General features: G+C 35.1%; 1 protein-coding gene across 1 annotated transcript; it reads left to right on the forward strand.

Annotated features, from left to right (window-relative positions):
- Nucleotides 1–710: 710 nt before the first annotated feature.
- LOC121989718 (probable anion transporter 6, chloroplastic) lies at nucleotides 711–16,759 on the forward strand. Its single transcript, XM_042543927.1, has 15 exons — nucleotides 711–1,193; nucleotides 2,954–3,099; nucleotides 4,714–4,813; nucleotides 5,298–5,350; nucleotides 7,205–7,279; nucleotides 7,503–7,583; nucleotides 8,929–8,990; nucleotides 10,069–10,172; nucleotides 11,153–11,268; nucleotides 12,316–12,352; nucleotides 14,760–14,855; nucleotides 15,611–15,752; nucleotides 15,840–15,892; nucleotides 16,320–16,406; nucleotides 16,494–16,759. The coding sequence occupies exons 1-15, from the start codon at nucleotides 804–806 to the stop codon at nucleotides 16,587–16,589; spliced, it is 1,638 nt and encodes a 545-aa protein (XP_042399861.1). The 5' UTR covers nucleotides 711–803; the 3' UTR covers nucleotides 16,590–16,759.
- Nucleotides 16,760–16,885: the final 126 nt, after the last annotated feature.

Raw genomic sequence — 16,885 nt, forward strand, 5'->3', positions numbered from 1 at the left:
GTGCACAAATGTCCCAGTAACTCGTACCCTTCTTGGTGTTGGGCTTGGTGGCCATGAATCTAGACAAGTAATCGCCGACAAGGCGACCCCTGGAAGACGAAGCATTGCCAACCTCAATCTATCGAGAAGAAAACAGATCGGAAGATTACGATCCAGAGAAAGAAACAAGGAGAAGTCATCACCTCCGTCTGGTTGATGTTCGGTTTCGAGAGCTCCGCGTTGCGCGCGCATGAGACACCGTCCGACTCCGAGATAGGTGAGTCCTAGGTCTCGATCGACGAGATCTGAACAAATGGGCCGATTGAAGGAGAAAATGGGCCGAGGCCCATCCCTTTGTCAACCTTGACAGTGACTACTACAAAATAAAATAAAATTCGTTGAATTTAATTTTGTTAATTTGTTTTCCTAATTTCCTTTAACCAAAACATTCACTATTTATTTATTTTATTTTACTATCGAAACAAAATAATAAATAAATAAACTCTTGTTGGTTAAATAATAAGCTTCTTTTAAGTTTATTCAGTAAGTTATTTTTTTATTAAAAAAAAAAAAGAAATTGTAAAGTCCATATCACATATCATATTCGTCGTTTGAGTTGCGTCTCCGCCACAAGCGATCCTCTGAGCCACGACTGTAACGTCCCACGTGTGTGGCGTTCATTGGCCTGTGTGCTCGTGGAGCCTTTCGCTCCTCCACTCGTGCCTCTCGTGGCGTCTGGCCGTCCACTAGATTTCGCCTCCTATAAATTCTCCGGGCTCGAGCTCCGGCACCGCCCCCCGGTCTCCCGAGCGCTGGATCGATCGATGGAGATCACGAGGGCTCACCTCGCCCTGCAGTGGAGCCGCTGCGATTGCCTCGAGCGCCGCTCTGTGCCTCTTTTCCCGCTTCCTCGGCATTCTCGCTCCCGACCCCTCCGCCTCCTCTCGCGGCTTGGGGTTATGGCTTCGTGCTCCTCCGGGAGGAGGAATGGAAGGGCGGAGGAGCTTCGGGGAGTGATTCGATGTGGTGTACAGAGAGATTTGGATGGCGAGCGCCTGATTGTTGAGGCGGAGGAGGAAGAAGAAAGAGGGGGAGTGAGTGGTGAGGAAAATAAGGAGTCCGAGTGGAACTGGCCCCCTTGGAAGGACTTGCCGCAGCGGTATAAGCTCATTGGCACGACGTCACTCGCATTTGTGATCTGCAACATGGATAAGGTGCGTTGTTTCGCGGAATGTTCAAATCTTATTGTTTGTATGCCGGTGGGTGAAGTTTTGAGAGTTCTTGAGTTGAGACTTTTTTGTTGGTAGGAAAGAACCCAATTTTTTCGTACTTTCGATGGAGTTTCATGTAATTAAATGAATCATGAAGTTTGGTCATTAACCAAGTTAGGTTCATGAGTACTCATCGGGCATTAGAAACTACGATAGGTAAAAATATTTGTTTCTCGGATTGGAAGAACCAGTTACTCGGAGACACTGTTGGGTGATGTAATGATGCGTCTGTGAAGCTTCAATACTGGTAGTTCGACATGGACCACAGGGTAATGCTTTTTTCTAATCGTTTACCATTATTGTTATTCAAAAAGCTATAAATGCAATAAATAGAAAGAAAAGGGACAATTCACCTCATAAAGCACCTAGTTTCTAATATTTATCCATAAACACTTTCATTTTAGGGAAAAAACATGCTAGCAGGCCTTTCTTTGAAAATGACAAATTCAGCAACTTTCTAAACTACGCTTAAAGCTCATAAGCTCGTGCAATGGAAGAACTAGTTGTCTAGATAAATCATTTGTTGATGTTATTTTGCTGCTGTAATTTGAAACACTGGCAACCCATAATACTCTTCATGGTAACAATGCTATCTGTACTTTGGAAGTGTGAATCATTGTGGTTTATATGGAAGAAGCTTTCTCTAGTTTGCCTTTTATATTTAAAACTGTAGATTTTAGTTTATACCTCGAGATTTTAAAATAATGGCACAATTGAAACTTACTATCAAACTAAATTTACTGTTATAGGTGTAATTCAGTTAAAAGTGAGTATTAAGCTTGATATCTATGAGTCTAACCTAGTGAAAAATGTGTTAGAATTTACACTTTGGTCGCTGCTTTAGTCTCTAAGCTAAAGTTTGCATTTTAATAGATGGTCTTGAGTAAATCTTTGAAATAGGAGGCCTATAAATAAATTTGATTTTTTTTTTGAGAATTTCAAGGTTAATTGCTAACAAAAATAAGGTACCATGGTTCTACTCCACATGGGTCTTTCTAGATCATAGCTGACCTCATTATCTTAATGGTAGTTCACTTATCTAGATCTCATGAACCTCCCTCATAGTTCACAAATTTCAATCTGAGCTAGATTTGGATGTCAAATCTTCCCCAATTAAGACTTAAGGTGTTCATTAGGGCAATAAGTCCCTAGTTAGCAACATTCAAAGATTTACCAATGATGGCTTCATTATCAAATACCTTTACAAATTTTGCCCTCACCAATTTGTACATTGATCTTACAGCCGAACAACTTGCCTAGATAGTGGACTTTCATAGCAACTTCAACATATAAGAACATGAAAAGTTGTTTGAGTTTATTATTAAAGATATTGTTTGTAGAAACTGGAAATTTTCAGCTGCCTTGTATTGCCAATGGAATGAATGGAGACATGTGGCTGAGTGCTGAAATAAAAAGGTAAATGTGATATCTAGATTCTGATTCAGTTACTTAGTGGAATGAAGACTCGCCGATTCCCATATTTTGATCTACAAACGAAAAGTATATCATTCTTAAAACTGATAATTTATATGAGCAGGCCCTAGACTCCTAGTATCTTCTGCTATTGAATTAATTGACACTATTCTTTGTCATTATTTCAGTAATTTAAGTTCCTTCTTGATGCTTCAAAAGTTTGAATCAGCGGGAAATATGTGATATTTACAGCAATACCTTCGGTAATTTTCCATGTTTGTTGCTTTCAGGTTAACCTAAGTATTGCCATCATACCAATGTCACATCAATTTGGCTGGAATTCTTCAACTGCCGGCTTGGTTCAATCATCATTTTTCTGGGGCTATGCTTTGAGTCAGTTACCTGGTGGATGGCTCTCCAAGTTTTTTGGTGGAAAGTTAGTGCCATGAATATGTCTTTTTTATGATTATGAAAATTAGTGTGATAATTGACACTTTATCTCTTTTGCTGTATGCCCACAATATTAGTTGGTAATAGTTGTGAGTTGAAGTACAAAGGCTTCTTTTCTTTCTATATTATCCATTTTATAGTGTCCGATCCAACTATAGCTTCAGTTCAATCAATGAGAAACTTACACCTAGGTAGCAAACAATAAGTTCTAGTTACTTGGTCCTTTCTAGTATATAAAATTGAGAAGCTGTTCATTCTTTTTTGAAGAATTACTATTAATTCTTATAACTTACTTGGCTTTTTAATCCATTAACCCCATGCCCATATGATTGATTAAGGTGCAGTTTGATGTTAGGTTACCTGAAAATTAAATTAGAAGCATGGCTTTTCATGGGTGGATCCTTATTAAGGATCAATTTTACAAATGAGAGCATCTTATGTTTGCTAAACAATTTATTAATGAATGCAATTACTTGCTACTTGCTTTATAAAAAATCAACATATTCCATTGCTCGAATGCCTCATTAATTGGTTAAAGAGTGATTGATTGAAAGCTCTTAGAATCTTGTGCCACTCCCATGTGCCTCTTGGCTAAATGGAGAAGATTTTAAAATTGTTGATTGCACACTTATATTTTGTGGGTCAAATTCTTGGACAATTGGAGACATGTTTACAAAAATAATACAACAAATATGGAAATGTTGAGACAAGCGAGCGTGGTTCCTAAGAAATATAAAATTGACATTAAAAGATACCATTATCCATGAATAACTGGGTTTAACACCAACAAATGATGAGATAAGAGAAATTATATTAAGTTTGTACACATGTCCAAAGATGACATTTGGACTCTATAGTTAGATGTGTAGAATTAATTGGAGTTGAAATGGTGAGGGACAAGAAGACTCAATTTATCTTAATTAAAATTAAAAGTAATTCAAATGATTGGATATTGTTACCAATATAGTCTTAAATAAAGTTGGGATTAACACTGCTTTTAAAATTCATTTTTCTGTGCCACATAGTTAGGATTAACAGTTCTTTTCTAGATAAGAATGATGCAAAGTTCGAAATATTCACATACTAGGTACTGAAAGTTAATACATGTAATAAATTATAAATGTCAAAAACAAATTTTGATTTTTTTGGTTAAATTGCAGGATCTTAATATCTCGCCCTCAGTCCTACAGTCTTATCCTATTATTTCATCATTGTTCCTAGGTAGGATGTCAATGACCTTTGTGTGCTTTTTCATCCTATATGTTATTGGTAGAACAATCAGCAGTGTCATAGATCATATGATAATGTAATTTGTTGAATTCATTCTTTTTGTATGAATCACCATGTCTTCTCTTTTCACTAACGTTCATGTGTCCAAAGGAACAAGTACACACTTCTTTTTTGCATATTATTTTCCCATTTGTTACACTTAAGACAAGATCTTTAACCTTTCGTTTCTCCATGTCTTCTGCCATCATGATCATATATCTCTTTTTGTTCTAATGATTTATGTATTTCTGTATATATATATATTGATATTGCACCATACTTAGACAATGACACAGGTTGCATTTCTCTGTTCATTGTCTTGTAAATGCAGGAGAGTTCTAGAGGTAGGTGTGCTGGCTTGGTCATTGGCAACTATATTGGTTCCAGTTGTAGCAGGGTTTATGCCTGGACTGGTTTTATCAAGAGTATTGGTATGTTGAAACTTGTGATGCTATTCTACCATTTGTAAAAATGTTCATGTTACATATTATAAAGTGCCTGACTTGCATGTAATGCTGGGTTCTGAATTCTGATTAACTGTAATGGAGTCTACTAGTTGAAAATTTTATTTAATAATATTTTTTTCATGCATTAGACTTTATACAATTCCCTAGTTACTCTTTGTTTATCTAGCTGAAGGATTTCCACTATTATATTTGTGTTTGAGTGCTACTGGCCATACACCTTTTTTCTGCTTTCCATTGCCTAGATTTGTCTGTAGTCTGAACTAGGCATATTAGTTAATCATCATTCAATTTGGGGACATGCCACTATTGTGAAATTATTTGCCACAGGGCCTGCTGTATACGTTTCTTGCAATTTGTAGGAATTTCAGATATATTATGGTTCAACTCACTATTTCATTGTTGTAAAATTTCACTTAAATACTGCAGATGTTTATTTGTCTTTGTTCAGGTTGGAATTGGCGAAGGTGTTTCTCCATCAGCTGCAACTGACCTAATTGCCAAGTAAGATTTAATTGAAGCAGTTTGTAGAATTAAGTTTTCCAATCCTCTAGAATGAACTCCAGTTCCCTTGAACTTATGAATTGCTAAACGCTTAAACTTAGTTATATCATGTCCATGAGACCAGATCTCCCAATCCACAAAAAAGTGAATCAGGGAATGGACCACTCGCAATTGTAGGCGGATCGTGGTCGCGATCCGGCCGCAATTGGTTGTGATTCCTCCCTGAGTTCACCGTTCCCCTCCCCCCCCAAGTTATAGTTTGGGTTGGGGCGAGCGGCCAGAGGGTGCCAGAAGTGGGCAAGTGTCCAGGTTGTTCGGCGTTGGGGGGGGGCTCCGGTCGCCCGCTCCAACCCAAACTAAACTGTAACTTGGTGGGGACAGTGAACTTAGGGAGGGATCGCAACCAATTACGGCCGGATCGCGGCCATAATCTAGCCACAATTGGAGTGGTCCATGCCCTGGTCCACTTTTTTGTGGACCAGGAGATCTGCTCCCTCATGTCCACACTCAGTAGCACTGATTACTGAACTGGCTAATTCTCAACATATTGAGCTGGTGCATGCCACTAATTGTGGCAGGATTGAGCGGTTGAGTAAAAAAATTGTATTAACATACATTTGCATCACATGTAAGAGTGCTCCATAATCCATATGTAATGAGATAATTCATAACTTTAGTTACCTACCTTTGTCCAATATATTACATGGAGATACATAGAATGCATAATGTGGGAAAATTTTGTTTTCAAATACCATATGGCTAATGGGGTATTTCAATTTTTTCCATCAACTACCAACCACATATTGATGTACATTTCTATACAATAAGAAACCATATGTCCAATTGTGGGCCGGCTATTAGGATTTTGTCTCAGTATTGAACTGCAGCACTGGTAAAGCTACACTTATAAGTAATTTCAATGACTTGAGTATAGAGCTGTCAATTTGGGTTGGGCCCGTCGAATTGACCCGCCCCGCCAAACAATTTAAGCGGATTGAGTTGAAATTTTATCAACCCAAGCCCGTCACGGGCCGACCCGCCTAGGGCCGCGATCCGCGCGGGTCATCTCGCGACGGGCTTGGGTTAGTTTGCGGGTTGAGAAACACATATAAGCTAAGTTTTATGCCAATTAATTATCTTTCTTTCTTATAATTTTGAAATAAAAATAGTACTTTTCATCCCACATAAGTACTTGTTTGTGTCCATTTATATTTAAAATACATATTTATGGATACATTTGATTGATGAAATCTTTCCGAAGTAAAACGCTGAAGATATAAAATATTTTTTAATTTTTTTAAAAAAAATTGATGGGCCCGCTGGTTGACCCGCCAAAACCTATAACCCGCCTTGAATTGGGTTGGGTTGGGTTGGAAATTTGCCAACCAGCCAAGTTGACGGGTTAGCCCACCCCGCCCTGCCAAATGGTTGGCCTGCCACGGGCTGACCCACCCCACCACGGATTAACCTGTCTGACAGCTCTACTTGAGTATTGCCTTATTAAAACTCAATGAAAACATAACCATAAATTCTATGTAGTTGTCTTCATATAGTTGGGTAGACGACTTCTTGTTGTTGTGTAAAGTATACGTTGCTCTATGGTTGTTAGTGATAAATATGCTTATGCACCGAGGAAATAATTAAAAGGAATATGCATTATGGAATGGTCAGATGCTCCTGAATTAATTAATCTCTTTGTTTTAAAAGTTTATTAGTTAAATACATTTCTTCCACCATGGAACTTAAAATAATCTTGCAACAAAAATTATTTCTGTCTACAATGGCATCTTTCATTGCCCTTCCATCTTTTTTGTGAGTTTATACATGGTTCTTCGGCGGTTTTGTCTAATGCAGGTTTATTCCATTGCAAGAGCGCTCAAGAGCAGTTGCAGTTGTTTTTGGTGGTCTTAGCATAGGAAGCATCTTAGGGTACATTTTTGGTGTTTTGTTTTTACTGGGAAATTGAATATTGGATTTTGATGATTACCTTACTTGGTTATTATCTGATGTAGTTTTGGACTTTTGTGCTCTATGTTGCACCACAATTGAGAATATTAGCATTTAGCAACCTAAAGGAGATCCATTCAAATTGTGATACTAGTTTGTCAAGTTCAATGTCAAAACTAAACTTTCTCTACATTTTTACTTGCAGGCTTCTATTAGCTCCTCCAATCATCCAAAATTTCGGTTGGGAATCTGTCTTTTACATGTTTGGTTTTCTTGGGATTCTTTGGTGAGTAAATAACTGAAGAAAAGATTCTGAATAGTGTGTCCAGATCACCTGGTTTACTTTGTTTTTTTTTTTATTTTTGAGTCTTTGAGCATTAAAAAATTGTTACACCCAATTTTTCATAACCTGCGATTGTGATTGCATGTACTAAGAGGTACCCCACCTAGTTACAATAAAATAAAAAGTATCCATGAACTATAATAACAATAAATAACTATGCTAAACATGAACTATTCAGCAAAAATGCATTTTATTCCTTCCATTAAAAGAAAGTACAACCAGAACAAAATGTCCAATAAGAAGAACACTAAATAAAACAAGAAAAAAATGATTTATAGAATGTTAGAAATTTCTTAGCAACTCTACACAGGTTGAAACCAACTAAGGCATACTAGAGACCAACAAAAAAGGGGCATAGGCACAATTTGCAAAGTGAGGAAATAGAAAAAATTTATATCACTTTTAATCTTGTTGATTAAGAGTTCAAGAATATAAACCAGTAATAATTCTCATTTCAAGTTGGGATTTTATTTAACGTAAAGTCAACTCTTACTTTTTATGCCACTTATCAATAATCATTTGTGGTTATATTCACTTTTAATTATCACCATTTATTTGTCACAAGTAAATCCACTTTTAAACCTTGGAGTCAAAGTTATGTATGGGTAAAGGCCCTCATCGATAAAACAATGATATAGTATCAACACACAAAATAAATAATAACCATGGGCATCCCGCACCATCGTGTCTTTATGGGTGATCAGGAGCTCTTATAAAAGGCTAGAGTCAAAGGTTTCACTTTTTAGTATATTTGTATTCCCTTTAGCGTAGAGTGTTCAAATTTAAGTGATTTCCACTTTGACTAGTTAAGGGTGGACTAGCGTTGCACAAAGAAATTTTAAATGGGGTAGTGAGAGATATCAAGCAAACAAGCAATGGAATAAACCAATCTCAAACATGGAAGGTGGAACATGATATGTATCAGTGGACGAGCAAGCAGGGCATCTAGTTATAATTTAAAAATTATCCCCTCCAAATGTGATCTCATATGAAATTGACATAATAATAAGCATAGAAAATTATCAATTATTACTCCAACAGTTATGCCAATATTATAATGTTTTTAAAATTCATTTCATTGATTAAGCATCACTTAATCATGTATTCTCCTTTTTAAAATGAATTGTGTTTTAAATTACAAATAAATTAAAATAGAACAAAAATATGATATTTAACAAATTGTTGCTATCACATGTTCTTTATGTTTTTTTAACGATTTTGATACAATCACATGTTCTTGAAGTGTCAAATTGAGTGCTTTGAGTCTAATTATCTCTCTTCGTGAAAGGTGTTTGGGATTTGAGTTTGTCAGAGATGGCCAGTCACTACTTGGTGATGATCTCATTTTTCGTAAGTATATATCCACTTTATTCTTTTAGGTTCTTATAATTTAGTAACATTTAATGTTCGACTGCTTCCATTTTATTGGACAATTGTTTGACCACATTTGCATAGACTAAGGTACTTGTCTATCTTCATAGCAGTTCTTGTTTCTGGATGCACAGTGTGCAATTGCAATGTGATCTCATGATGTGCAGAATTTTTTTAGGGTGTTTATCTTGATCGCTTGAAGGGCAGCCTTGGCGTAACAGTAAAGTTGCTGCCGTGTGCTGTAAAGTCACGGGTTCGAGTCTCGGAAACAACCTCTTGCAAAACAAGGTAAGGTTGCGTACGATAGACCCTTCCCCGGGCCGCCCTTTTTTATCTTGATCGTTCCTTTTGTTGAATACATATAATTGACTTTATATGTGATATCACACAAGTGGTTTATTTGCCAATCTTTTTAAGTAGACCCACCAGTTTTCTTCAAGTTCTACCCAAAAGTATACTACTACACCTTACTGTTGGTTTGCTAGTTGGCTCAGTAGGGCATTGTATCATTGTAGAAGGATATTGATATGTTACCCATGTAATGTAATTGATAATTGAATAAAATTATCATCGATATCAGGCTTTGTGAAAGCTGATTGACTAATTACTTATTCCAAAAGCTTCAACACCTAGGAAAGAGATCAATCTATATTTATATTCTTAATATTTGCTCTTCATGTGAGGGTGGACTTTACTGAATTTCACTGATCCAAACCAACACATGAACTAATAGGATAATATTATTGACATGGGTAGAATTTGTACCCAAGACTGCTCATTTTGTTACCATGTTAACGTTGATAAATGTGATGACTAGCTAATTATCCTAAAAAGTTCAAGTTGTTAGGGACCATCTACGTGCTTAATAGGCTTCAACCAAAGGAGGAAATCTTTCTATTTTTTTTTTTTTTTGCTTCATTGTGAATGTAAGTCTATCCTTTAGATCAAGTGCTTACCCTTCTCTATCTATTACATCTTATCAATTTCTATTTTGTATTTTTATAAAAGAGCTTTGGTTCGTAAATAAGTTGACTAAAAAATCTTCATGTTTTTTTAGGCTTTAGAGAAAAGGCATCGAGTATTGGTAGCTTTTTGTCAACATCATCCTATGAAAACAACTCAGGCAATGACTCCTTAAAACAATTGGTTGACTCACTTAAGGTAGAGCCCCTCTTTCATTCTTTTTCTTTGGATTTACGTACTTTCACAAATCCATATATACCAACTTCATTCTTCATTTTTTCCTGTTTTTGGTCTATGCACATACTACATGGAATATCATTTTAGGTATGTTAAAAATCAACTTAAAATTACATTTCTAAAAACCGCATATATTTTCTTTTCCAACTTGAGCATGATTACTCATCAAATTCAATAGAATCACCAAGTGATACCATTAAGGACACTAAAAACTGACAAAAAGTAAACAGCATAATGTTATCACATTAGGAACTCGTAATCCTTCCTGGATTCATTAATTTAATCAATTGAGGATATAAGATGCTATATGTTTAGCCTTTAATACTTGGAAATAAGATGCTATGTTTCTTCTATCAAATGAGGAAACAAGTGTTGGATACTGACACTTGGACCTCAATGATCCACTTGAAACACTTGATATTCCTATTGATCACATGTAGAAGTTTTCAAAAATATCCATGCCATACATTTATATCCACACCTCTTGTACCTGTGTCAGATGCTTTGAGTAACATAGTGTTTTAGACTTTTAGGTACTTGGCTTATGTTTTGGTCCTTTTAGCATGTACTTGAATATAGTTTTTAAGAACAGGTTATAGAACAAGGAAGAGGAAGATCAAAAAGACTTGGTTAGCAACAATAAAATAAGATAAAATTTATTTAAATATAGATGATGATATAATAGGAGATAGAGCTCAATGGCGTAAAAGGATTCATACAACCGACCCCACCTAGTGGGAAAAGGCTTGGTTGTTGTTGTTGGTGGTGGTGGTGTTATAGAATGAGATTGAATAATGAAAATCCTCAACATTTTTTTGTTCTACAAAAAGCAATTATGTAAAACATCAGAGTTTTAAGTTATTTGAATGTGCTTATATTACTTTGACGAAAGTAAGTGGAGATATCTTGTTGAACATTACATTGTTGTTTTTAATTTGCAGGATATACCATGGAAGGAATTTTTCAAAAGCAAGGCAGTATGGGCAATGATATATGCTCATTTTTGTGGAAGTTGGGGCCACTATACTTGTCTATCTTGGCTGCCAACTTACTTTAGGTAGCTTAATTATTTTTCATGTTCATTCTTCATATTTTTCATTAACATTTGACAGTAAGCTAATAGCATCATCATCCTTGTGTTTTTTATTAAAAAAAAATAATGTTTTTATGTGCAGCTTGTTGTAAGTTACTAAATCATTTTGTAATCCTCTTACTTTTATGTGAAGGTTTTCATAGATCTAATACTAATATATTGAACAGTAGTTTTGTGATGGCAAATATATTTTATCCTAATCTACATTTATCATTTATAAATTTTTATAATTATATATATATATATATCAAAGTGTGTATTTCAGTGAGTGTCGGTGTTCTGCCCAAATGGGCATTGCCACTTCCCTACGTGAGACCAGGCAGTGCATCCAACACTTTAATTCTTAATTAGGATACTGTGTATAGTTGTGGTGTTCAAATGATGGTATACAAAATTAAATCATTCCATACGCACATGTACGCTGTGGCTTTGTGTGTCACATGCTATGTGAGAATGAGCATTGATTAATATGAAAGATCCATGAATGTCCAAGAATAAATGTGTTCTCATGGACGTGTTAAGTAGTTTTTTTGGCCATCGAGCTACACTCTTAGATTTTGGCTGATGATCTGCTGCTTATTAAGGGTGGGATTTTTCTTGCATGAAACATTGTATTATTCATCACAAGAAACATTTTAACAAACACATGGTTTTCCAGCTATGCAATTGGATCCATTTTTTGCTGGATAAATCTCAATATATGTAGGGGGATTTGTGGAAACCTATATGGTTTAACTGCAGTGGTCTCAGTCTGAATCGTCACCAAAATCTTATGAAGAATCTTAACAAAAAAATGGAGTGTTGATTGGTACTAAAGAATACTTCCCGAGGATTTAAATATTGGATTTGTCAACAAAGCATGCATCAACATTAGTCAAACCATTCTTAATCCATAACAATAAGTGCTAACTGGTTCTTTTAGTTGTTTGCAATATTCTGCTAATAATCTTGTTCTTTGTAGGTGCATGTGCAATTTCTATTTACTACTAATTTCAATTTAACTTGAAACAGTGAGGAGCTGAACCTAAATTTGACTGAAGCAGCTGAGGTACTAAGCCTTGTTTCATTTTATCTTTCCATAGGATATTAATCAAATGATTCCCTTGTGGTTGGAAAACATGCATGGCTACTTGTTGCTAATAGGATATGTTTAAGTTGAGAAGATTAGGTTTTTACTGTGAATTTTACTGATGCATTTATTTATAATTAGGTGCTTTGAATTGGTCTACTTTTTCTTCGTTAATTGATCCTTAATGCAATCTATGAAAATTGGAACTTGACCTCTTTAATTGGCTACGCAAGCTTAATTGATTGATTGAAATGGTAGGCTGCAATGTCTTCTTGGCCTATAAGCTTCTCAAGTGATACTACTATCTCTATCCTTGGTTTTCAGCTGACCATATCCAAGAGATATAATTTATGTTTATAAAGCTGTTTCATTTCTTTTCCTGAATCCTGATACAATTACAATTAGGCTTTAAATGAACATGGCATTTAGGATGTTGACTAAGCTCGATACTACTAAATAAATAAGGTTAAACAGTAGTGAATTTTATTCATTAACATTCATGAACAAATCTCCTAAACCACTCATGAATAAACTTGTTTATTAACTTGGATAAAGTTCAATTATGATCTTTCTTTTTTTTAAAAAAATATATATTTAATTATATTAAAATATGATGCATATCTTAGATACTTTTATATTATTTAAAATATACTAAAAAATGGACTAAATTATAAATATAGTAATGTCTCTTGTTGAGCTCAATAAAAAGCTCAATCTCGATAAGACTTTTAATAGACACTCTTGAACAATGTCAGAAGATAAATGAACAAACTCGAACAATCAAAAATTAACTCAGCCTTCTGACTCGGCTCGAATTTTTACAGCCTAGAGACAATTATTCTACCATGAGGATTTAGTAGTTGTTCCACTTTCTACCTCTTGTGTCTATCCATGTATGCATAAGCTTTTGAGTTTATTTGTTCATAGTTTGTGCATACTTAAATTTAGTAGTAAGAGACTAGTAGAAAATGTGCTATTAATGCAACTTCCAAGTCAATGATGCCAAACTATCTACCCCAAATTGTCCTCTACCACTTATTGACCAGTCTACCATTTGAGGCCCATTTTGTCTGGTCATTGGCCTATTTTGTGGGGATCACATGGTAGGGTGATGAGATTGTGGTACGATTTGTCATGCTTCATTGAACAGAGTAGGTTGAGGAAGTACAAATAGAAAAATTAATGCAGTAAAAATGAAAATACCGAAATTAAATCACGGAGTTGCTAAAAAGGATAAAATAAAAGATATTGGTATTTCAGAGAAAATTGATGTTGATATAAAATGTGATAAAATAAATTGACATGGTATGAACATGTTCAAAGTTTAACAGAGTTGAATCCATTATAGCTGGAAGATATTAAGGGTAGAGGAGGGAAAGAAAATCAATGGACTAAAAAAATTATCTGATTGACTATTGACAGTCCTACCTTGAACTCAATAAAGGAACAAGATTCATAGAGCCACTTACAAATAATTGGGACAAACATAACAGATGATGATTATGACTTGGTAGGGTAATGAGAGTCAGAGGATGCACTCCTAGGTTATGTCTGAGTCTCAAGAAATTACACCAAACTTCTAGTTGATGTGGAGGTGGAGAGTAATTGTTGCTCACTGTCTGATATGTTGCATCTTTATTTGGTTCACAGAAATACATTGGTTTTCTTTCTTATTTATGAACACAATTAGTTTAGAATTCTATACTGTTTTACAATGTTTGTTATGCATAGGACTCAATTTTATTTCGATGTTTAGGGCTGTAAATGAACCAAGTATTCGTGAACAAGCTTGGTGTTCGGCTTGGTAAGAACTTGTTTATGTCCGTTCAATATACACCAGATTAATTAAATAAACAAGCAACTCGTTAACTAAACAAACAAGCTTGAACACATATATGTTCAGCTTGTTAACGTTCGTTAACAATGTTCGTGAACAATATTCACGAATCATATTCATTAATAAAACTCTTTTCAATATGCTAAATAAATAATAAAATAAACAAATAATTTTAAATTATCAAGTTCACTAACCAATCAAACAACTAAAAGTTTCAGACAATTAAACAAGCTTGAACTAAGAGCTCCATAACATCTAAACGAACCAAGCTCAAGCCAAGCTTCAATTGAGAGTTCAATAACATCTAAATGGACCAAGCTCAAGCCAAGTTTCAAAAATAAACTAAGCCAAGCTTGAACACTCATTTCAAAAGCTTGGTTCATTTTAAGCTCAGCTCGGCTCGGTTCAACTCGGCTCGGCTCGTTTACAGCCCTACCAATGTTTCACAATAATATACATCTACTTTACTGCAAGACAATAGTTCTTTGATTAAGTTTTGGTACAAGTACTGTCAAGGCTCCAAATTGTATGATTTATGTTATTTTACAGGTCTCAGTCCTCCCCCCTTTGGGTTCTATTCTCACTACCTCCATGGCAGCAACTTTTGCAGACCATTTAATTTCAAATGGAGTTGAGACTACAACGGTAGAGGACATATCTAACTTGCTCCCAACTTTTTTGTACATTGAGCATGCATTGCATGATGATTTGTTTCTCTGAGCTGTTCGTTGTTTTGTAATCTAAATGCATACTTAATCTAGATTTCCTTTTTAATGAACTATTTGCTCATCAAATTTCCATGTATTTCCTGAGCATTAACCTTTTATCTATGTTCATCCTTTGAGCAAGTTTAGAATATGATTGTTTAATGTCTTGTACGTTACTAACATAATATGAAAAGCAGAAACTAATGATCAGATATCAAATGCTAATTTTATCTATTAGTAGTTTTGTACTGGTAACCGTAGCTTGATCATTAACAAAGATTATCTTTGTTTCTCGGAGGACAATGCTTCCTTGTCTTCACTTTTGCTCATCAACTTTAAGATGTGTTGAGTTGTGAAAAGGTGGAATAAATTTTGATGTTGCTTTCTTATCTAAAGTGAAGCACAAAGTCATTTGGGTTGTCACCTTTTTTTTTCTTGTTAGAGTGTTGATTGCATTAATTTGTCTATTGAAATGTCAAACATGAAAAGTGAAATTCGGAATTTGTTCTCCTAGAAATCTGTATTGGTTCCCTCACTGTATCATTGCACGGAATTTTCCCAATGAAATGGCTCTCTTGATTTCTTGTGCTAACAAATACACTAAAACAATGCAGTAAGACCTGAACTTTTCCATGTTGAATGAAAATTATTTCCAAACCTATAAAATTCTGATGATTCATTTTGAAACTGTAGGTACGAAAAATTTGCCAAACAATTGCCTTTCTCTGTCCTGCAGTTTGCATGACACTTTCCTCTTTGGATCTAGGATTGCCTCCTTGGGAAGTGGTAGCTTTTGTTACCTGTGGCTTGGCACTTTCAAGCTTTGCCTTGTCTGGTACTTGTTTGGATATGGGATCTATATATTTCTATTGCATGATTGTACTCAACCAAGTCTAACAAATATTTTTTCTCTCTTCTTCAGGCCTTTATTGTACCCATCAAGATATTTCTCCCAAGTATGCAAGTATACTACTGGTATGCTTTTGTTCATCATTTACCAGAATTTTTCACATATTCTTGAGAAGATATGACAATAACACCATTACTTCCTGTCATCCTCGTGAAATTAGGAAAAAAAAGTTACTAAGAAATGAAATTTATTTTATAACAATCAAAATGCTTTAGTTCTCTAATAATTGTGTGGATTCTCGTGATAATTTATCATTACTAGTGTTATTCATTGCATACAGTAAAGTTCCTTAGCTGCTTTATTTGACAATATTTTCCCTATTTTGGCACCAATAGTGTGAAAAATTTGACAACACCCACACAAATAGACGTGCACAAATTTGTTGTTCAAGTAGTTTTTGGTCTTAATTTTGGCATTCTCTATTTTCCTTTTTTCCCTTCGAATCTGCATTTGGCTCCAAATAACAAAGACAATCTCATTTCAATATCGCAGGGTATCACAAACACAGTAGGAGCAGTGCCTGGAATCGTCGGCGTCGCACTCACCGGATATCTTCTCGACACTACTCACTCCTGGAGTGTAAGTTAACAGAGTCCACCACACTTCTTCCGACTCTTCCATTCCATTGCATAACTCAACTAATCAAACCTCATTCTGTTTCTGTAGCTATCGTTGTTTGCCCCATCAATCTTCTTCTATTTAACCGGCACATTGGTGTGGTTGACATTTGCCAGCAGCAAACCTCAAAACTTCAACGAGTAGTTATGATCTGATAGATCATTTTGTAGTGATTAAGGGAAATTAAATGCTTGTTAGGTTTTTTTTTTCTTTGATACTGAATTGATTGATTCAAATGAAAAATAGTGGGAAAAGTGAACGGCTGTGTATATTCTTTCAGCAGCCCTATTTTCATACATATTAAGTTTCTAGCACACCAATTTTGTACAGTGTAACGTTTGTGTTAATTTTTTTTTTTTTGTTCCTTTTGCTAGTGTTTTAAAAAATGTAATTGCGTAGAGGAATACTCCACGAAACTTATGTTAAGTTGTATTATTTAT

This window comes from Zingiber officinale, chromosome 6B, assembly GCF_018446385.1.
Source record: "Zingiber officinale cultivar Zhangliang chromosome 6B, Zo_v1.1, whole genome shotgun sequence".
Lineage (NCBI taxonomy): Eukaryota > Viridiplantae > Streptophyta > Magnoliopsida > Zingiberales > Zingiberaceae > Zingiber > Zingiber officinale.

Excerpts from the sequence above, each read along its gene's own strand:
- LOC121989718 (XM_042543927.1), top strand. The coding sequence starts at position 804 with ATGGAGATCACGAGGGCTCACCTCGCCCTGCAGTGGAGCCGCTGCGAT. Across the intron at positions 3,100-4,713 it reads TCCAAGTTTTTTGGTGGAAA|GAGAGTTCTAGAGGTAGGTG; the intron begins GTTAGTGCCATG and ends TTGTAAATGCAG. Across the intron at positions 8,991-10,068 it reads TGGTGATGATCTCATTTTTC|GCTTTAGAGAAAAGGCATCG; the intron begins GTAAGTATATAT and ends ATGTTTTTTTAG.